Source organism: Lacerta agilis, chromosome 4, assembly GCF_009819535.1.
Source record: "Lacerta agilis isolate rLacAgi1 chromosome 4, rLacAgi1.pri, whole genome shotgun sequence".
NCBI classification, from domain to species: domain Eukaryota; kingdom Metazoa; phylum Chordata; class Lepidosauria; order Squamata; family Lacertidae; genus Lacerta; species Lacerta agilis.
Genome location: NC_046315.1, coordinates 25,208,657 through 25,231,851, shown reverse-complemented (window position 1 = coordinate 25,231,851; position 23,195 = coordinate 25,208,657). Strand labels below are relative to the sequence as shown.

The following is a 23,195-nucleotide window of genomic DNA, read 5'->3' as shown; positions in this document are numbered from 1 at the left end:
GATGATGATTATTATTATTATTTTGTAGTAGATGGGCATACCTCTTCTTTTGGAGTTTTTGGATAGATGCCCATGGTGGGATCTGCACACATATAAAAACCGTTCTGAACATGCTTTTTTAAAAATGTTTTTAAAAATACACTGAATTTTCCATAAGGCTCACCATCACCATTATGTTCTATATTGCAACGTTGTGTCACGTTGTATATTGCACATAAAGCACATTTAAAACGTTTTATTTGCAACTGTATGGCTGAGTTACCGGTAGTTATCCCACTTGCTCTCACACACACCCCAGCTAAATGTATGGGTTTTTTTTCTGCTCAGGAATCTAGGCTGCCTTTTGTCCCCAGCCATCCCAAATGGACTGATTATATTTGGTTAGCCTGCAGGAAGACTAGGGTTGCCAACTTCTTTTTATGCAGGATTCCTGCTGCTTTAATAGCTGCTTGCCTGAAATAACTTTTAAGAGCTTCACCTTTTTTTGCTGGGCATGAAGATGCAATTATAGGGAAAGTTTCGTCTGAAATTTGGGGGTTTTTGTACTTCTAAAAGAATCTGAATCCTGGTGGGGCAGAGAAGTGGCATGTCAAACAGCAGCAATTGCTGGTTTTGGAGTGAAGGCTAAGTAGAACTGCGGTGCAAGTGGAATATCTGGATATTTGTAGTTACCCACCCTAGCAACTAGGCATGTGTCAGCATGGCCCCATCATTCATATGCCTGCTATCGTCGCTATCCCTTAATTCCTTGTTTGTAAGAAAATAGTAAAAATTATCATGTACCAGATGGACCATTCCACACCCCAGATTTCATGTTACCCTTTGAATGAGACTAACATGTTCAAAAGCGCATGTATTACATAGCTGCACTTACTTTATTTTTTAAAAGCACGATTGCTTGGAGCTTCCTATGAAGTAATAAACACAAACTTTGTTCTTTCATAGGACATGGTCATGGTATGTATGTATGACATTCTGTTCCCGAAAACATAAAGTGTAGTCAACACATACTCTATAGTTACTCTATAGTTAAAGCTATGGAATTTGCTTCCACAAGGGGCAGTGATAGCCACCAACCTGGATAGCCTTAAAAGAGGATTAGATACTGGTAAATTCATGGAGGATAAGGCTGGCATGGCTACTAAGCCTAGTTGGTATTTATTGTGCTGTATATTGCATCCATTGCTGTAAGTTGCCCTTAGGGCACATCTGGAGGGACACAGGTCCCCTATCCCTGCCTATATATATATATATATGGGGAATATATTATTGCCCAAGAGCTTCTTAAGCCCCTAATTTTGGCTTAAGGTTTTTTTTTAATGTTGGAAATGTCTATCTCTGTTGGAATGCTGGCAGCTATATTAAAACACTATACACTGCTTTTTAGTTGCAACATTCCAAAGGGTTGAAAAAGCCAAGTCTGCAGTCTTGCTGCAATGTAATCATATAAGCATGCATGCAATTAGCATTATTTCATTCATGTCTTGTTTTTCCCCTACTAATTACCTTGTTTAACAATGTTACACATTTGGATACATTTATGTTGCAAATAGTCATTTGTGGTACAGCATCAGATTCTAAACTTTCAGGGAAGATGGATCTCACCTGTTGGTGCTGCTTTGCATTGAAGACATATTAATGTTGCACCTTAACTTGTTATTTTGGGACTTAAAAAGAAGAAGGAATTAGGGCATTGAGGACATAAAATAGTAATACATTTTCAGTCATTCTTCTGCTAAAAAGGTCACATAGCACAGGGAAACTTTTAAGCAACATTCTAGTTATAGAATCCATTGAGCTGATTTTGGAGCTGTTCATATTCATGAAAACTTTTTATTCTGCCAAATCTTATTCAGTGTTCCAGCATACCACTCTCTGAGCCATCTGATTTCAACAAGTTTTGCAGAGTAGTAAACGTAATGAGTTCATCCCTTTAAGAGCTTTCTTGTGGGAATTCCTGCCAGACATTATTAAACCATTCCCAGGCTGGATTGTCTGACAAACTTGGAGGAAAAGTGGCATAATTATACATAAATTCTGATATCCATCATTACTAACTGGGAATTGTTGTTAAGGGGTGTGCCTGGGGAAAAGTGTAACCAGAAGTCACTCCTCCTAATGGTGAACACAGCTGGTGAGGGCCAACAGGGTGACAAAATGGGTGCACTGAGAAACTAGAGTGAGCACTATCAGCATACTTGGTGGAACAAGGTTTGCAGAAATACAAGGGGGGGGGGGGACTCAGGAAAAAAACACTAAGGGTGCAAGAAGACCCAGAAAGTGTCGAATGAGAATGGTGCATGTTCAATTGGCATTGACCATAGAATGTTTAGTGTCTGTTGCAGAGTGGTGGGAAACTGGGGGTCAGGGTGAATCTAATATCTCAAGTAAAGGACATGACTGGCTGCAACATTGAATAGGAGATCTTTTCCCTGGAATGTTTTGTTGGAGAGTTTATATTCTCAGCCATGTAAAGGTAAAGGACCCTGGACAGTTAAGTCCAGTCAAAGGCGGCTATGGGGGTGTGGTGCTCATCTCACTTCAGGCCAAGGGAGCCGGCGTTTGTCCACAGACAGCTTTCCTGGTCATGTGGCCAGCATGACTAAACTGCTTCTGGCCCAACGGGACACTGTGACGAGTGCCAGAGCGCATGGAAACGCCATTTACCTTCCCGCCACCTATTTATCTACTTGCACTGGTATGCTTTCGAACTGCAAGGTTAGCAGGAGCTGGGACAGAACAATAGGAAGCTCACCCCATTGCATGGATTCAAACCGCCAACTTTCTGATCGGCAAATCCAAGAGGCTCGGTGGTTTAGACCATAGTGCCAACTGATCAGTCAAGTATTGGTCTTCAAAGGGAACCCAGTCATGTTACTGGCTTTTATATGTAGATAAAAACCTGCAGATTTCTCAGTGGTTGCAAATCATACAGTCAGCTCCAATGCATGATACTCTGAAGAACAGGCATCCCCAAACTTGGCCCTCCAGATGTTTTGGGACTACAATTCCCATCACCCCTGACCACTGGTCCTGTTAGCTAGGGATGATGGGAGTTGTAGTCCCAAAACATCTGGAGGGCCAAGTTTGGGGATGCCTGCTGAAGACAGTCTCAATGAATTTCAATAAAATGTATGTAGGATTGCAATTTCAAACAAGCAATCAAAGTTTTAATCAAAGAAACCATGGATCAAATCAATGTTCAGCATAATTGCCTTTAAAAGGGATTTCAGAACATTTCCCCCCAATCACTTTGCCAACAGTATAGCAAATGTACATGCTTCCCAAATGCTAACGCTTTATCCCATTTTGTAAGGGTTCGCTCCAACTAAACCATCAAAACGTGTCTCATTTTTTATTCATATTATTCCCCTTCCACATACCCTTTGAATGATTCTGTACCCTTGAGAAAGTGGTTTAGAAGGCAATTAATAAATCAGTTGCAATATTATCATTATTACTAATTTGTGTTCTCCCATTACTGTTTTGCTTCCAGACAGCTCTATTTGCAGTATGGCCGAGTGAAGGAATTAGTTGTTTTCTTTGTAAATAAGCAAGGTCAATGTGGCAAAGGCCTATTGTATCTTAGAGAATTCCCAGGAGTGTTAGGGGGAAAAATGTGCTCAAGCCAATGTTGCCAGCTCAGTTGGAATGTCCACGCCTGATGCATACGAGTTTCAGGTTTGGCTCAGAACTCTCAGAGGAGACTCCAGTTGCACCTTCTTCCAGTACTTCCCTCTCAAGCCACACCATAGACCACCTACAAGAGTCTTGGTGAAAAGTTACCAGTGCGCCAGTGATTTTCCCTTGTCAACTTGACACCTGACGTACTGTAACTGCTATCATTCACACCAGACCTAAGTTAAAGCGGTGTGGGATTGCATCATCTTTAGACCTTCACAAAAGTTACCCAGTCTATCCCATTCCACTTCCTCCATGCCAGAAGCAGCATCCTACAAATTGCCCCAAACAGACACAGCATTGAAGTCCCATAATATGCTGCTACTAGAGACGACAATGGCTTTGGGTGGTGTGGAAACCCTGGCCTCTCCAGCCATCTTCTAGAACATTCTCCAGTCAAATTTCCACTTTGAGACTGGCAAGCCACATTGACTGCTGCTTGTACTACCCCTCTCAAAAACAGCCGATACCAAAATTAACTGGAATTTTTATCTAGTATGACAGTGCAGGCAGTTAAATTTTCTAACTGAACAGTCACCAAGACTCTGTGCAGATGAGAAATCTCATGCCTCTGATAAGGTTCAGTTTTACCTTACCATTATTTAGTCTGGGGGATGTTTTCATGTATCCAGTATAAATCATTGGTGCTTTAACATTAATCTGAAGAAGCTGTGGTGGTAACGGAATATAGTAGTGGGATGAGTTGGATAGTTTTAGGTCAGAAAGCATGACTAATATCTGAGTAATCCCTTTGAAGAGGTGATTCAGACAGCTCTTGCAATATTTCATCTCACCATGTTAAAAACATGTTTTTTTTCCAAGGTCCACAGTGTATTATATCACAGAACAGCAAATAGAACAACAGCACTTGGTTGCATAACACATTTGATCCGCCACTTCATTAATCTCAAATCATTGAGATAACATGTCAAGGTTCTTGCCCAGTACTGCTAAATAAAAGCTGTGCTTTTCGCTGCAGACAGAATTGAATTCATTGTTTAAATTTAGCTTCTTGTGTCATAGTCACTCATCTGCTAACACAGGCGAGCATGATGCAGCTATCTGAAACGGTTTACGAAAAGGGCATTATGGTAGCATCTAGCTTCCGTTCAAAGCCTTCGACAGATCTTCATTGAAAGTTTAAGAGCTCAAGCTTCTCTATTCTTTTCTTGCAGCATGCAAAGCTGCCACACATCTGTTTTGGCAATAGCCCACTGGTTTGGTGCAGAGCTGCAGGGACAGGGCTGTTGTATGGCCAGTTATAGGAGACATGGTTGCCCCTTCCTAGTCAAATCTAGACCTCATCATGGAACCATGGACTGAAGCATCAATTCTATCCCCTCTTCCTTTGCTGCTGGGCTCGTACATTGCTCCTGGAACCTGCGCTTTTCACCTGGCTTCTTTTTGGGCTCCTCTGCACCAGCCCCAACCACTTTCAGGCTGAATTTTCTCTTAAGTTGTTCCAAGTGGGTGGGATGGGGAACAATATCACTCAAGTTGTTTGGATCTGAAGAACTACTTTGTGCATAGACACAGGGTCATATCTGAACATGGCCTTTTCACTTTGAATCATAGGGTATGCACACACAAACACACACAAGAGAGAGAGAGAGGCGGCTTTTGATAGCTGTCAGTTTCAAAAACTAAGATGTCATCTGAACTGAAGGTTTACCATTCAAGAAACAAGCCTAAAGCCCCAATGGACACGTGCAAGTAATTGTTGGAACTCTGGGTCTCGGCCCATGACTTTTATACTTGAGTTTATAGCAATTTTACTGCTCTGATTGGCTCCAGGTAACATAGCTCTTCTGGAGGAATCTGTTAGTTAGGTGGACAGAGGTTCATCTTGCTTCTTCACTATACAGTCCCCAGCAAATGCTAAAGACACACCTCTTTGCCTTTGACACCAGAGATGTGTTTTTTCAGGGTCCATCCTATCCCTGCGACTTACCCGTTTCCATTGCCTTTAATTCTCAATTTTAAATTGTTGTAGCTTGCACCCTGGGACATGCTGTTAAAGGGCCAGCAATGAATTTATCAACCATTGTCACATTCATCCCAAGCATGGGCAAGTTTGTTATATCAACTTTGTTATAGATTCACCACCTGGAGCCAGATACAAATAGTGACACAAGAGTTGGAGCCGAGTGTCTACAGCACACCATCAGCCACACACCAGCTTCACCTGCATATACACATACAATTCTGCAGTGGAGTTCCTAAATATCATAGTTACCACAGGAGTTTGTCAGAATCCAATTCAGAAGAGGCTGCTTTTTGTTGTTGTTGTTGCTACTGCTGAACAGCTGGGAGCGAGAATTCCTTGCTGATCTACTGCAAGTCATCCAGGGAGCCACCACCAGTAGATTCCTTCTACCTACTCCTGTCATTTCATTGAATCCTGCTTCTTATGACTTGGTATGTGGCATGTACAGATACACGGGAACAAAAACTGAAGACACCTATTTAAAAATCTCCCTTTATTGTAAATGGAAAAAAATACAAAGGCACTGAATAGGCAATCATCGAAAACACACTTTTTAGTGTGCAGATGGGGGTGTAGAACTCATTCATGGGATTCCTTTTTCCAAGCAAACGAAGACAAAAACGATAGTTATTGAAGTCCCATACAGTACCAGTTTAAATCAGGCAGTATACACAGACAGCATTTCCATTGTTGGAAGACATTACACTTTAGCAATATAAAACTGGTTTTCAAATATCATGCTATGGAGCGGGGGAGGAGCTAAAATATTCACCAGAGAAAGACCTAACACTGTCATGTTGTCCACTGCTGATTGAAAGAGGAAAAGTACACCATTCTTAAAAAGTAGCCTGCTTTACTATGGGATGCCTCACGATAAACAGTCCTCAGTCTAAGGTCATTAGCCTCCAAGGGAGAGTCTACATGTCATATATTATATTCATTAGTTCCATTAGTGTCTGAAGGGAACAGACATTTCCCCTAATCTAAATCCCAGGGCAGGTCACCCATATAACTATGAAGCCACTGCTCTGGGTGTAGTGTGATGCCCCATCTACAGAAGGGAAATAAGAGAGTCTTCCTCAGAAGGAAAGGGGGCAGTTAAGCTCTTGGGTAAGTTATCAGAGTCCTTGAAACTCTAGCCAAGTGCTATTTGGGCCAATTTTCAGTTTGTTTGTGGTTTTTTTCTGGAAAAAACTTCAGGAACAATATGCGTTCCCACATCAGTAAAATCTTCAAATACAAGTGAAGAGCAAACCTGGAGATTCTCAGTCAGGCAATCGTATGCCACCTTGACAGTAAACGCGTCCACATGGTGTTGAATATATAGAACCAAATGAGAAATTGAAGATGTGGTTGATACGGTCTTCACATGATACAGAATTATGTGGACATGGTGGCCCAATGTCTGCTTGCTAAGGCTGAAAACCTACATGTTTCTCTGATGTACAGTGATCCGCTGTATGTGTAAAATGGCTTTTGCCATCAACAGTGGGGTTGGAGAAAAGTTAAAAACAGCTGTGCTCCATTTACAGCAACTGGAGAAGCTCCCGAGAAGAAAACCCTGTTGCTATGTCATCTTCTTAAGGTATGTTATGAAGGCAAGTTAAAGATTGAGTAGAAAATATATTATCCTACAGGTTAAAATGACTGAACTAGGCTTTAATGTAGAAAGCAATGCACATTCCATCTGCCTCCAAGTGTGACGATTTTCTTACAAGTTACTTAAAAAAAACCGGTAATGCATTTATCTTCAGAACTGATGCAACGTTTTTAAAAAGCACAACCTTTAAAACCTACCATGATTGGCATGCTAGTGTTAACATGTAGCATTTAATACAAGATAGCAGTATCAAAGGAATATGGCATTTTACAGAGGCTGCATCAGAACTTCAGAGACTTCCGTGGTCATTACTTGAGGGAATGCAAGGGGGGAAAAGTAATTTAAAAAACATAGTGCCAGATTTTCCCAGTGGATTCCTTTAAGTGCTTTGGAAGAAAAAGAAATGAACAGCTTATGGTGTAGATTAGCTTTCCTTTTGGCCTACGGAAGATGAAGCACAAAATAAGCTATTTTGACTTGGGGAGATATAGGAAACGTGTAATGGAGCTGAGAATAGTCTCTCAAGCATTCCGAATTGCAGTCACATTTATCTAGGGTGTTTCATCTTTCCAAGCCAGAACAGAACTACAAATCTGGGCACCCACTGACTTTTGATCATCATCTAAAAGCTTTTGGGTTCAAGTATTCCCTCTGCTAGTTCTTTAAGGTCACCATTAGCCATTTTTTTAAAAAACTGCAGGAAGTGTAGCTGCATTTTATTAGCCTCGAAAGCCGTTCTGTATCCCATTAATTTTTTCCACTGGAAACAGTGCTAAGCGCTGGAGCAATAATGAAGCAAGCAACATAGTACACGTGATTTTAGTGGCGTTTTAAAAAACTTGTAATTTAAAACCACTTGAATAATCTAGATTTAAAATCACTGAAATGACTCTAGCTATATGCATTCTGACTGCAGTAACAAGAAAACCCTATCCTCCAGAAAGCTCATAATGTTGAAAGACGAACTCGGCAAGTACTATTTTAAGAACCAGAAGTGGCTTTTCCTGAACCAACAAACACAGCAGGAATGCAAGAGTTCCCTATTCTTCTGGGCAAAATGCAAAGGAAAACAGAAGTCTTCCTTTCAATAACTTCTTTCATTCTGTAATTCCACTTTGGTGGATTTCTTCCTTCATGAAAACCTGATTAATGTATTTGATCCTTCTTCCGATTCCTGAGCCCCTGGAACTGTCCAAACTACAAAAGGTGACTCCATCCAAGGTGATTGTGGTGTGATGTTGCCATTAAACACATCATCTACTGAAGCTGCAAGAAAGCACAAGAAGGAGAATTACAACATATCTAAGGAAATAGGCCACTGTAATCCTTTTGCCTACAAAACCAAGAAACTTTTTAATGCATATAACCTGGTGGCATAAAAAATATCTTAGTTTGGTAATTCCAGATGAGTCAAAACTTATTTTTAGGCCTCATCTGCACTCTGCCTTCAAAGCAGTATCACACCACTTTAAACAGTCAGGACTTCTCCCAAAGGCTCATAAAATCATAGATCTGTAGACCTGGAAGGGACCCCAAGGGTTGCCTAGTCCAACCTCCTGAAATGCGGGAATCACAGCTAAAGAATCCCTGACAGATGGCCATCCAACCCTCTCTTTAAAAGCCTCCAATGAAGGAGAGTCCCCCAACTTCTGAAAGAGTCTGTTCCACTGTTGGGCAGCTCTTACTGTCAGAAAGTTCATCCTAATTTTTGGCTGGAATCTCCTTTATTGTAATTTGAATCAATTGGTTTGGGTCCTATCCTCTGGAGCAGCAGAAAACAAGCTTGCTCTATTTTCCATGTGACAACCCTTTAGATATTTAAAGATAGTTATCTGGAGATATAGATTTTAAAAATCTCACTTAAAAACACGACACCAACTTACCCCTGGATGTAACACTAAACTTTCTGTCTGAAAAGCTGTTTGACCGCATGTTTGGTTCACTCATTTTATCCAGAAACTTTGTTATCATCTCCTTCTTCTGTGGACTGGTACTGGACAAATTCAGAACTTTCCCATTCACCATAACTGTCCGTTTGCTGATCCCAAACCAATAAAAGAAGTCAAATAAGGCGTCGCATTTGAACTCGTAGGAAAAACTCAGGCTCTCTTTATTGACCAAATGGGCTCCAGGAGGAAAAAAATTCTTTACAACATCTTGGAAATCAAACTGTACGAAGAAAAAGAAGGAATATTACCAAATTTTTTACCTCTTATACCTCTAGTTATGAAAGCTACTAATATAAAAGTTTTGGAATCAGGTTAAGATTAATCTTACCCCAAGAGCAAACAGTGGTGCAGCTAGGTCATTTTAGACCCTGGACTTAGTAGTCTAACAGGGAGAGCCCTTTAAACAACCATGTTTTATACTTTATAATTGCTTCCACATTTCTGAAATGTTAGAGCAAAGACAAAGGAAGAGCCCTGGAGGGGGAAAACCTCTAAGCACGTGCAGCTTTGCATTTTAAACTTCCTTGAAAGCACAGCACCAGCACAGCTATAGAAATAAAATGGAATTTGCTTCTGCTGCTCTGATGCTAACCACATCTACTTGGTAATATGCACCATTTTGTTGTAGAAAAGTAATTACACTAGATTTTACAGTAAAAATAAGAAAGCATCTGTAACCACGTACGTGCCCAGTCAGCCACTTGACTGTACAATATTTTGAAAAAATAAGAAAGGATGGCTGTGACGACCCAACATGGAACCTGTTTGCTGCTACATCCATCATCACCTGCACTCTGGGTAGTCATTTGGGAGCCCCTTGAGCTAAACAGCCCTTAGCTGCACCACTGAGAACCAAGTAATCTTCGTACACAACACCAGGTCAAGAAAGCTGACAAATAGCCAAGAGGGACAAATGTGATATCTAATATTCAGTGTCAATGTCCTTTGGAATTTATGTGTCAGAGGAGATTACAAAATTGTTCAGGGAACATTGCCCTTTACCTGTCATAAAAAGTTACATTTGTACCAATCACTGAGCAATCACACAAGTACAGACAGAAAGGTAACAGTTATATGTAGGACAACCTCTCTGTCTAACTCACCTGAAGTTTGTAACTTTCTCCAATCACAGAAGATATTATGTTGTTCATTCCATTCTCAATCTGCCTTCTCATCTTCGGGTGGCGGGTGTTCACAAGCAAAGCGTATGTTTTTTCTAAGGATGGATTAGAAATTATTGTTATTTATTAAAGCCAGACCTTACTATTGTATTTTAGATGTTGCTCTTAAACCTATACACAAAGTTTTCATAGAATCATAGAACCATAGAGTTGGAAGAGACTACAAGGGCCATCCAGTCCAACCCCCTGCCAAGCAGGAAACACCATCAAAGCATTCCTGACAGATGGCTGTCAAGCCTCCGCTTAAAGACCTCCAAAGAAGGAGACTCCACCACACTCCTTGGCAGCAAATTCCACTGTCGAACAGCTCTTACTGTCAGGAAGTTCTTCCTAATGTTTAGGTGGAATCTTCTTTCTTGTAGTTTGAATCCATTGCTCCTTGTCCGCTTCGCTGGAGCAGCAGAAAACAACCTTTCTCCCTCCTCTATATGACATACTTTTATATATTTGAAAATGGCTCTCATATCACCCCCTTAACCTTCTCTTCTCCAGGTTAAACATACCTACCCAGCTCCCTAAGCCGTTCCTCATAAGGCATCATTTTGCTAGAGTTCTCTTCTCTTCTGTGGACTGCTGCTGCACACCCACACACTACTAAGTTAGCAAACATGTGTGAGCATGGCATACATCTTATTATGTAAAGGGAATATGCTCCTTTTCTGAATCTGTGAATTTGCTTTAGGGAGGCACTGTTATGGATTACACAGTATGTATTATACACAGTCTAACGTGTGTCATTTTCTCATATTACCAAGTACGTCAAACATACATCATGTTTGCCTGCTAATCTTGTAAGATGCAAAGCAATCCTTTGATAGTTACATTTGATTGGATGTATAACTGTTGCTGCTGTTATAGATCCCATAGTCTCTTTAGCACTCTGTGTTATCCAAAGAGATCGTTAATTCAAAGAGTACTGCACATGAACCTCCAGTGGCTGTACACAGGAATTAAGCCACTTGAAATTACACCTCATTTTTAAAAAGGCATCGCTGAACTGAATTTAACCATACCAGATTCAAGTTCAACTATGGCTCTTTACACAGAGAGTTTATTTAGATCCAAAATACGCCCTTTTTTTAAAAAAAAGGTTCACTCGTAGGTTTACCTTTCGAAGAATTATATTTTGTTCTGACGTTGAAGAAGAATACCAATGGGCGACCCAGTATAGTCTCTCTGTAGTTTTTATAGTCATAGTGGGTGTTGAGTTCTACGTATCTGTTCGGGAGAAGAAAGTTGTGTTAACGCAACTTAATTGAAAAGCAGGATACAGAAATAGTTTCAGCATGCGGCAGTTAAGGTAAAAGATTAAAGCAAACTTTGCAGGAAGCAGAGAAATAAAATGAAACAAGTCAGATAAAATGTTTCTGGTACAGTATTCAGCGACCAAATATCATTTACGTGGACAGAGAGGTGAAAATGGAGCTGTACAGAAGGACCCCACCCCACACACAGATTTAAAGTGACTGTGAAGTAGAACCACTCTTGGTTAGGAAACTATTATTTTTGAAGCGCCCAGTATACTTAATTAGGCAGGAATTACCACATCTCCTGTTTTGAAGGCTATCCTTTTCAACGTGACTGTTTGTTAAAGCAAAAACAGCATCATAAAAAGGAGAGAGTAGGACATGTGGTTAAGGATGTGTCACCTTTTCCCTTTATGAAGCCAAGCTTCTGGCGTTTTTAACCTTCCTCTTCAACCATGAGAGTGTTGAATTGGAACTTTACTTAGACCAGTCTTCAAACCACGTAGGCTACTCTGGCGTAGGTCCAGTGAAGTAAAAAGAAGGATAAGTAAAAAAAACCCCACCCTTTAAAAAGCACAGGTTTAAATGTCTCTGGAAACTGGATCTAGTGCCTACATGCCAGGACTAAAATGCTGCTTTCTGAAACTATGAGAGTTGGCATCCATTAATCTCACATCAGGGATTACCAACCCAGAACTTGAGGGCACCACAGCCACCCTCTGAAGCCTTCTGTGTTACCCCTGGGCACCTGGGGCCCTGGGTGCTGGTTTGCTGACGCTTGTGTATTTTCTGAAACTGTATTATTGTTCTTAATAGAATTAGGGGTGGCAGACGCTTCTGTTGTCCATGAGGGGTTTTTCTGAAGGGGGTTGTTGTTCAAGCTTGTTCTGCATGTGTGATTGAGAGAGATGCACTTGGGGAGGGGAGAGGGGGAGAGAGAGAAAGTAAGAGAAATATGTATCTGGTGTGTGTGCAAGTTTCAGAGAAAGAGGTGTGTGGTTGTGTTTATGTGAAGTACAGTGTGTGTGTCTGAGGGTGTGTGACTATGAACTGGTATATTTGTGGTACTGGGGAATTGCCCCTGTTGGTAGACAGAAACAGTCTAGGTCAGTGGTGGCGAACCTATGGCACGTGTGCCAGATTTGGCACGCAGAGCCCTCACTGCTGGCACGCGCACCATCGGCCCTGGTGAGCCGCCTCTCCGCCCACCTCCCTCTCGCGCTGGCCGCCCCTCGGGAGGGGGGGGGTGGGCGAGCGGGGGATGAAGGGCATGGCGCTGCAAGCCGGCCGCCCTCCGGAGCCCCAGCTGGAGCGCTGGGAAGGGCACGCAAAGGCCCGCGCGCTCCAGCGCCACGCCCCTCATCCCCCAAGGGGCGGCCAGCGCAGGAGGGAGGTGGGCGAGCGGGGGGTGAGGGGCGTGGTGCTGGAGCGTCGCAGGGCTTTGCGCGCCCTTCCCAGCGCTCCAGCTGGGGCTCCGGAGGGCGGCCAGCTTGAAGCTCGCCCGCTGGCACGCGAGCGCCCACCCACCCGCACATGGGTTTACAGTTTGGGCACTCGGTCTCTAAAAGGTTCGCCACCACTGATAGGTAGTGCTATGCCACAGCCCCATGGCAGTCATGTTACATTCTGCCATGCTCCCCACTGCAGCCATTTTGTGTTATATAGTACTGTATATTATCACAAGCTCCATGACAGCCATTTTGTGACAGGTGCCCAAAGCACTTCCTCAGAATTTGAAACTGATTCAAAAAGGTTCGCAACTCATGCATGAAGCAGATACTAAGTCTGTTTATTTTTTTAAGTTTAAAACCATGAAAGAAACTCTTTTAGGTTACAGACATCAAAGGAGGTTTGATTGTTCGATTGCTCTGTTTGTGCACCAAGCTGAAGTTTGATGAGCCTGACCAAACTAGTTTAACCAGGGTTATTTGGTTAGAAGGAATCTTTTCTTTCTTTCTTTCTTTCTTTCTTTCTTTCTTTAAGAGATAAACACATTTAAGCCTCTTGCATTCCACTGTGCTCACAGGGCAGGGAGCAGCTGAATGCAAGGACATGTTAGCTTTAGCTAGAATGCTTAGTGATCAGTCTGTACATTATTAAGCACAAACCATGGAAGCCCCATATGGGAAAATGCATTAGTCCCACAGAAGTCAAGCAGAACTATTTAAAATTCCAATACCCTGGGGGCTCAGCTTTATTTCAGTAAAATGCTTAAGCCTGCTTGGATAGATCCATGTGGGTGCCTTCTATGGAAACTGTGGTTTAGAGTCATTTTATTATTTAATAAGTTCCCAAACAGGAATAAAGATAGTGTAGAGCAGGCATGTCCAAAGTCCGTTTCGGGTTGTGGCAGTTTATTACCTGGGGTAAAAACCTTAAAAAAAGGTCAACAATTTTTGGTCGGCCCTCACAGCCCTTCACTTCATCAAATCTGGCCCTCTTTGAAAAAAGTTTGGACACCACTGGTGTAGAGGCATGGGGGAGGGGAGAGACAGAGAGGTGGGAGGCAGAGGGAGAGATAGTAACAGAAACAAAAAGCAACGTTGTTCTGTTTTATATTAATAGATCAGTTAAATACAGAATACACCATTACTGCTGCTTCTGTAAACACATCATCACATTTGTTTAGGCAAAGTGGTTTGCTTTTTTTCAAGCAGGCCGATTTCACTCAATTTCACGCCATATAAACCGCTAATCCTGCATGGGTTCAGCTATTAGGAGGAATATATTCCTCCTTAATGGCTCGGCATACAATATAGCGACACCTCCCCAGCTTGTATCTCCCCAGCTCCAGTTTAAAACTAAAATTGTTAATGCATTGGAAGTACAGAGACAGTACAACAGACAAGCCAGATTCATTTCCCCACCTCAGCTTATGATGTGGTTGTTGGACTGTTTAAGGTGGCAATGCAGGATACCAGTCAGACACAGGAAAAGTTAGATGGGTGGTACTGTAAGTAAATATACATGCTCCCATGAGTCAGTGTTCTGGATGAACCACAGTCATGCTGTTTATCCCCTGAAAGTGTTTAACTTGAAATGTGCTAGATACAAGTTAGTCTGTGCAAAAATTGTACTCCACTTCTTAAATGCCAATTGCAAGGCACTGGAAACGACTCAAGTCACTACGTCCTTTTGAAAACATCATCTACCAAGACAAATGGGCCTAATTTTCCACCCCTGACAATCAGCGTAGCTGGTAACCAAGCAGATGTTTCTCACCACCATTACATTTTAATTTATGCTCGTCTTCGCAAATATTCGCCCATATGCCATAATACATATGCCATAATCTTAAATCTTTCAGAGTTTGTTAAAAAGATAAAAGGTAAAGGATCTAGTCGTGAACGACTCTGGGGTTGCGGCGCTCATCTCACTTTACTGGCCGAAGGAACCGACGTTTGTCCGCAGACAGTTTTTCGGGTCATGTGGCCAGCATGACTAAGCCACTTCTGGAGAAACCAGAGCAGCACATGGAAACACCATTTACCTTCCCACCACAGCGGTACCTATTTATCTACTTGCACTTTGACGTGCTTTCAAACTGCTAGGTTGGCAGGAGCTGGGACCGAGCAACGGGAGCTCACCCTGTCGCGGGGATTTGAACCGCCGACCTTCCGATCGTCTAGCCCTAGGCTCAGTGGTTTAGACCACAGCGCCACCTGTGTCCCTTTCAGAGTTGGTAGCTCACGTCTATTTGGATTTTGTAAAGAAGAACTTGCAGCAAATTCTGCCATAAAATGCATATTTATAAAGTGTCGCTTTTCATACCCACACCATCCCTTGCACTACTCTGTTTTTTATATATATATTTTAAAGGATTTTGACAGGTTGACCCTCCTCCACACCTAATTATTCTCCCCCTCTTCCCAGTGCACCAATGCAAGTATTTAAATTGGTGCAAAGGCAGGAGGGGCATCTTAGATCTGCAGAAGCATTATTGTATTATCACCCATGAAGACCAGTGGAAGATCCTGGAGGTCCAAATATCAATGAGCTGTGGGGCACACAGCAGTTATAGCCACTGAGAAAAAGGATAAATGGCTGGTTTTAGGTGTCAATATACACATTCCTGCCATCTTCCAGAAATGGCTGGAAAGATTAAATTTGGGGCACCTCTGGACAGGGGACTCAAGAGCATATTGCAACTTTAAGCTTGGCACAATTAAAGTGGATGAAAGTGCTTTGTTCTAGTGCAACAAAACCACTTTGTTTTTTTTAAAATGGAACTTTTTGTGTGGTTTGGAAAGTTGAAATCCACTGAGAATTGTGGGATGAACCAACTGTCAATGGAAAGACCTGAAACACTCCACAAGCAAGTTGGAACGAATGCTCAATGAAGTATGGATGATAAAGACTAAAAGCTTTGAGTATGAATGCTAACAAACAGGTCATCTGGAAAAGCCCTTGGTTGTTGTTTTTTTTAGTACTGAGCTGGGGGCAGGTGGGGGGGGGAGAGAGAAGGAATTGTCCCATACTGGTAGTTGCCTCCTCCCCTGTAAAAGGGATTTAGGGCATTCAAACTGGATAGCAATCCCTACAGAAAGCTTTGGGATTCCCAAACATGGAATGAATAACCAAATTTGGGATAATAAAGATATGCATAACATGCCAGCTTTTGAGTGCTAAAGGAAGGGCAAAGAGTTGGGGAAAGATGGATATATAACATGGCGGAATGTACTTGAAAATATCTGAACAAAGTAGAATTGTTTGATCTACATTCAATAATAAGAGAGGTAGACGCATTGGGATTTGACAGGAAGTCTGATTTGTGAAATTAAAGTTTTGTTAAGTTAAGTTTGTTATGTATACGTAGGTAAGAGAGTCTAGGCATATATAGGTATGTGTAAGTAAGTGAATGTATGGATTATCTAATTATATGCCTGGCTGAATTTTTTTTTTTCCTTTTTCCTTTTTCCTATTTTTTTTTTTTACCTTTTGTTTTCTCTTAAGATATAAACAATAAGACACAGATATGACTATGTGGGATGTTAAATTTTATTCAGTAATATTATATAATTATAGTTGTAATACTTTGTTACTTTTTTTTCTCTTTCTTTGTTAAACAAAATGAATTAATAAAAATTAAATTTAAAAAAAAGATATGCATAACTATTTCACCTTAAGTTGAAACAAAAACAAAAACAAAATCCTTCCAGTAGCACCTTAGAGACCAACTAAGTTTGTTCTTGGTATGAGCTTTCGTGTGCATGCACACTTCTTCAGATACACTGAAACAGAAGACACCAGACCCTTATATATAGTGAAAGGGTGGGGAGGGGTATTACTCAGAAGGGTGGTGGGAATGGGTGATTGGCTGATGGGTGTGGAAAAACTGTTTATGACTGTTAACGACTGCAATTGGTCTTACAGGGAAAAGCAAGGGGTGAGATGGCTAAAAATAGCTTTATCATGTACAATGAGATAAGAATCCAATGTCTCTATTCAGACCAGGTCTTTAGATTCTAAACACTGGAAAACTGTAATTTAAACTCATTGCCACAAATTCAAAGAGTTTTAGCCAAGCCTAGCAACCATTAGTTTTAAATAACCGCTCAGATTCGTTTTCTCAATCATGTAATGTTAACTGAGCCAGACCGTCTGCAGACTTTCCAAATAGTGTCTCACACCCAGCCAGTCTTTTTTTGTTCTTGTATACAGTAACACTGCAGAGTGCCCAAGTGCTCAGATCACAAGGCAAATGCTGCATCCACAGCTGGAGATTCCCAAAGGCTATGATGCATTCTTTTCTCTGCCGTCCAGATTTTCAGCAAGAACAGCTTCACAGAGCCAGGTTTTAGCAAAGGAAGAGTTTCATTCCCGCAACATTGGTTTTAGAGAGGCCAAATCTTTGCATTGTAGGCCTGACAAAACAAAAGAACCAAACAGGATTTCAAGTTTCTCTTTTAAACAACCAGAGTAAATAAGGATAAAAGGATAAGCTGCCACACCCTGTAGTTTTCATTGAAAGAGAACAAGTCTATATAACAAAGAGGTCACACATAAGAGAAGGTGGCTGCCCCACAATAAGGAAATAAATCTTTTTTTAAAGCCTCTAATTGAGGAAAGCAACAATATGAAAAAATAAGAACTTATCCTATGTCAAGAAGGCTGATCGCCAAAGAATTGATGCTTTTGAATTATGGTGCTGGAGGAGACTCTTGAGAGTCCCATGGACTGCAAGAAGATCAAACCTATCCATTCTCAAGGAAATCGGCCCTCAGTGCTCACTAGAAGGACAGATTCTGAAGTTGAGGCTCCAGTACTTTGGTCACCTCATGAGAAGAGAAGACTCCCTGGAAAAGTCCCTGATGTTGGGAAAGATGGAGGGCACAAGGAGAAGGGGACGACAGAGGATGAGATGGTTGGACAGTGTTCTCGAAGCTACTAACATGAGTTTGGCCAAACTGCGGGAGGCAGTGAAGGATAGGTGTGCCTGGCGTGCTCTGGTCCATGGGGTCACGAAGAGTCGGACACGACTGAACGACTGAACAACAACAACATGTGACAGCATGCCCACCACCACATGCCCTTGAGGGAGGGGCTGTAGTTATTTGGTATAACAAATGCTTCATCTGCAGAAAGGCTCCATGTTTAATCCCTTTCAGACATCAATCTGAAACACTGGGAGCCGCTGCCAGTCAGTGTATGCAATACTGAGCAAGATGGTCCAACTCTGTTTAGGGCAGCTTCCTCTGTTCATATGCCTATTTCTCCAGGCTGCAAGGCTGCTCAGATGGGACAAAGTGTCCTAGGGTCATAGAATTGTAGATTTGGAAGGAACCCTGATATGGAGTCTCCCATTTCAGAGTAGCTTCCCTGAAATGATCATAGAATTGTACAGTAGAGTTGAAAGGGAACTAGAGGATCACCCCCTGCAGTGCAGGAATATGCAGCTGTCCCATACGGGAATCGAACCTGCAACCTTGGCGTTATCACCAACACACTCTAACCAACTGAGTTACCCTAACAGAATGAAAAAGCTGGTCCCTGAAATGTCCCATGTTTTTCCTCTTGCATCCTCATTCCCTTTCCCCTTATGTGTCATGTCTCTTAGACATGAGGTTTCCTTTGATGACAGCTTGGAAACTATTAACTAGGGCAGAATTCAGCAGCCAGATTATGAACTGGGACTAGAAAATCTGAGGATATGACAACAATCCAGGCCTGACAGCACTGGCTACTGACTACCGGTAGTTTCCAGACTCAATTCAAAGCGCTGGTTTCGACCTATAAAGTCTTATGTGGCTCACAATACTTCAAGGACCATCTCTCCCCATGTGAACCAACCCAGACCTTGTGGTCTTCATCAGAGGCCTTCCTCCATGTACCTCACCTGAGAACGGGCCTTTTCTGTAGGGTTCCTTCTCCCCCCCCCCCCATATGCAAATGGATCTTCCCAGGGAAATATGCCTGGTGGGATCATTATATCAGTTTTTTAGGTGCGAGGCTACGACTCCCCCCACCCCAGGCCTTGGTAACTAGGCTTCCATAGTGATGACCAGCTAGATCAGGGGTAGGCAACCTAAGGCCCGTGGGCCGGATGCGGCCCAATCGCCTTCTCAATTCGGACTGAGGATAGTCCAGGAATCAGCGTGTTTTTACATGAGTAGAATGTGTCCTTTTATTTAAAATCCATCTCTGGGTTATTTGTGGGGCCTGCCTGGTGTTTTTACATGAGTAGAATGTGTGCTTTTATTTAAAATGCATCTCTGGGTTACTTGTGGGGCATAAGAATTTGTTCATTCCCCCCCCCCAAAAAAAACATAGTCTGGCCCACCACATGGTCTGAGGGATGGTGGACCGGCCCACGGCTGAAAAAGGTTGCTGACCCCTAAGCTAGATGCTGCCAAGAAGTTCAGAAACAAGGCATGAAAGATATTACTATTACTGTAGGGTTGGCCTTCTGAACCCTGTTGTCAAGTTAGCACTGGAAAATCCCCAAGCAGTAGGGGGCAGAGAAGTATGCAGACTGAGAACTACAAGACCTCTGGTGGTCTGTAGTGGCTCAGCAAGTGTTTTTGACTCAGCAGCTTAACAGAAACAGCTGAAACAGCAAAGAGGAAAAAGGGATCCTCTACATACAATAACTAGCCTTGTGCTAATCCCTTCTCTGTCTGCTTTGGCATTTTCAGATCAAGGAAAGAAATCCCTGGGCTCAGCGTGTGTTCAGAGACATCCTGTTCCTTAGATTTTCTTTTTGATGTTCAGCAGAAACCAAGTTAAAAAAGAAAAACTTAAAGGGAGTGAAGCACTATAGCCTTTGAGGGGTTGTGGGTGGCTGAAGGCATCTCAAGGTCCTGGGAGACAGCTGATGATAGTATCAGACCTTGGTCTCTCCCGAAAACTCAGGAGAAATGCCCCTTTCTCTCAGTTCTAAGGCCACATTTGCACCCACCTACGTTTAAACCTTAGCAACAGGGCCCATAATTATGTATGGGAAGCCATGACCATTTAAAGACTACTTTAAATGGTCATGGCTTCCCATACATAATTATGGGCCCTGTTGCTAAGAGTTGTTAGAAGACCTCTACTAAAGTCCCCTCCCCAAGTTCCCTGCGAAGAGGCATTGATTGATAAATCACTCTGAGAATCCTGGCTGTGCAAGAGGAACATGGGTCTCCTAACAACTCTCAGCACCTTTAATAAACTACAGCTCCCAGGATTCTTTGGGGGAAAGCCATGACTGTTTAAAGTGGTAGCAAAATGCACATATGTATGGGGTGAATGGGGCCTAAGTTTATGTCCTCCTGAAACTTCCCACCTGGTTCCAGTTGGTGAACCTTGAGAGTTCTAGTATGAAAAACCAAGCCTGGTGAATTTTCTAATGCACCCCACAGTGGAAAACTGGTGATGCCCAGTTAACCACTAATGGACCCTTCAGATCCCAAAAGCCTGAAGTCCCTTGGATACTCTTTTCCAAGCCGCTGCCTGGCATTCACCCTTACCCAATACCCAATGACCTTCTCGGTACTTCCATTTTTACGAATTAACCTGCCGACCTTTGCATGATGACACACCTTTAGTAATTGCCATTATCAGTCCTCATATGTTCAGGCTGGGAACAGGAAAAGGAAAGGCATATTCCTCGTGCTCAGATGCACTCATTTACAGTATTAACATTTCACATGTTCCAGAGCTAAGCCACAGTGCTGAAAAAACTAGTTCGGTCCTGCACTCTGATATTTCCACCCAGAGAAAAGACAGCAAAGGAGCTTCAAATCCCCAGTTAGGTGATAATAAATAAGAACAACATGGAAAATGAAGTTGGTACAGGAGTAAGCTACTACTGCTGCTGTTTGAAAGAGCAGGCAGTAAAAGATGGCTATCTATATAAAACCCTCTAAGCAGTTTCCATAACCCCTGGGCTATGGCTTAATGGGGAATGGCCCTCCCAGCTAAGTGATAAGAGTATCTGCTTTGCATGCAGAAGACCCCTGCCTGAAACCCTGGGGAGCAGCTGCCAGTCAGTGTAGACAACAGGGAGCTAGATGGACAAATGGTCTGACTTGGTATAAAGCAGCCTCCTACGAACTCACACCTATTTCATCTCTTTCCAGCCCATTTCCACAACAAACCAACCAGGTCAGCACAAACACCCCCAAAGACTACTTACTATACTGCAATAGTTTCATACCACCTGGCATAAAGCCAGAGCTTTTATACACATTTCATCTAGGTTCCGGCAACCTCACAAAGTACCAATCCTGCTTCTGGTCTAAGATGAGCTATAGGGGGTTTGGACCTACAAATAAGTCTCCCTTTATTCTCGCTCCCTCCCCACAAGGGCTCCAATGTCTTTGCTAACCCGCATGGCATGTAACAATTCAACAGGTGTGGTTTCCCACCTAGCAGGGCGGAAGCCTGGATCTGCTAGAGTAAAGCTGGAGGCATCACACCCACTGCCCCAAAATGATGCTAGGAGAAGAAACTGGGTGCCTCCCCACCCCCGCCACCAATCAGTGAATGAGAAGGAGGTTAAATTATACCTCTTGAAGTAGTCGGTGAGCTTGCAGTGGTACTGCCCGTCCACGTGGACTGAGCCGTCGCTGATCACCGTGAAGCCACCTCCCAGCCGCCGACTCGGCGGGGTCCGCACGGTCAAGGCGCCCCCCGACAGCTGGAAGGACTCCGGCTGCAGCAGCGCTAGCTGTTGCAGAGGCAGCACAGCCATCTCGCAGTTGCACGTCCGGAGGCTCTGCAGCTCCCCCGACGAGACCGAGGTCAAGCTGGGCCGGACCGAGCTGCACGAGTCGGACCCGCTCCAGACGGCCATGGCGGCTGAGGAGCAGCAAACGGAGGAGCGAGAGCAGCAGCAGCAGCAACGACGGGATCTGCAAGGCACTGCTAGCAAGCGGCGTCCGCGCGGGCGAGAAAAGCGCTTCGGCGCAGCTCCGCCTCCGAGCCGCAGGGGAGCGAAAGGGAGGAGGAGCGAAGGGCCGGCGCCTCCCCGCCTCAGGAGGGGGCAAAATCTGCAGAGTTTAAGGCGGCCTTGGCCTGCAAACTTGGCCTACCAAAGCAGCGGTGAGCAATCGGTTGTCGAGGCTTTCCGCTTTCTCCGTCTCTTTCCCCGTCAGGGACTCCAATGTGGCCTTTGGAAGCCGGCAGCGGCGCGCTTCTTATGGGGGTGTTGTTATTGTCTGCAGCAGCACAACTGAACGCCTTCCTCTGGCCCAGCCCCGAGCTGCAGCAAAACATGTCTCTCCTCTGTGGGTCTCTGCAGCCACAACAGGCGTTGTTGGCGCACTTCTCCATTGCCTCCTAAACAAGCTGTAGCTTAGGGCCCCACTCTAAAGGAACAAAAAACACTGGATGTATATTTCCAAAATATAAGGTAAAAAACAAATGAAATAAAACCTGCATGCAGCAACAGTGGCAAATGGCTTTAGATACCTATTAGGTCCATAAATTACCATGTAGCATATATTCAACATAAAAACAGTGACAATTTGTTGTTGACAAAGGACAGCTGGGCATAGAAAGGGCCCTATTAACTTCAGTAGCTTAGGGCCTCATCAAACCTAAATCCGGCCCTGCTCCTGAGACAGACGGGTGCCAAATATATTTATTTATACCCCGCCTCTTTTCCCCTAACAGGACTCAAGGCGGCTTACGGATAAAAAGAACTGCGAAAAACATAGGGGGGGGAAACAATTAAACAGTGGTAGAATTCAAACCATATACAACATCTGTTAAAAACCACACAAAGAATTACAGTAAAAACAGCACAGCGCCTTTCACTAAAAGCAGTCGGTTCCCAAAAGCCTGTTGGGGCAGGAAAGTTGTTACCTGCCAGTTCCTTCTGGGTTAAAGTAGGTTGCATGACTGCACCATGCGCTGCTTGCAGTCTTGTCCTGCACGTAGGTTTACTCATGCATGCATGCGTGCCAGATCACATTGACATGTGCATTACAGTACAGCCCATACCATGTGTGAACAGGTCACCACCATTAATGGGAAGGGCCATAGCTCAGTGGTAAAGCTTTTGCACACAGAAGTTCCCTAGTTCATTCACTGCCATCTCTAGGTAGGGCTGGGAAAGGTTCTCTC

The 23,195-nt window shown here is 43.2% G+C and overlaps 1 protein-coding gene across 1 annotated transcript; it reads right to left on the bottom strand.

The window, feature by feature from the left end:
- Positions 1 to 6,853: 6,853 nt before the first annotated feature.
- On the bottom strand, positions 6,854 to 21,991 carry MEDAG (mesenteric estrogen dependent adipogenesis). The gene is made up of 5 exons (XM_033146445.1): positions 21,635 to 21,991; positions 11,507 to 11,616; positions 10,321 to 10,433; positions 9,152 to 9,437; positions 6,854 to 8,534 (listed from the first exon to the last, which is right to left on the bottom strand). Exons 1-5 carry the CDS (start codon positions 21,919 to 21,921, stop codon positions 8,401 to 8,403), a joined length of 930 nt encoding a protein of 309 aa, XP_033002336.1. The 5' UTR covers positions 21,922 to 21,991; the 3' UTR covers positions 6,854 to 8,400.
- Between the last annotated feature and the right edge of the window lie 1,204 nt (positions 21,992 to 23,195).

Bases quoted from the DNA above. Each gene is read 5' to 3' on its own strand.
- MEDAG (XM_033146445.1), bottom strand. From the start codon at position 21,921: ATGGCCGTCTGGAGCGGGTCCGACTCGTGCAGCTCGGTCCGGCCCAGC. The intron at 9,438-10,320 runs GTGAGTTAGACA...TTCTTCGTACAG, and splicing joins GAGAAAGTTACAAACTTCAG to TTTGATTTCCAAGATGTTGT. The intron at 8,535-9,151 runs GTAAGTTGGTGT...GCTTTCTTGCAG, and splicing joins GTTTAGTGTTACATCCAGGG to CTTCAGTAGATGATGTGTTT.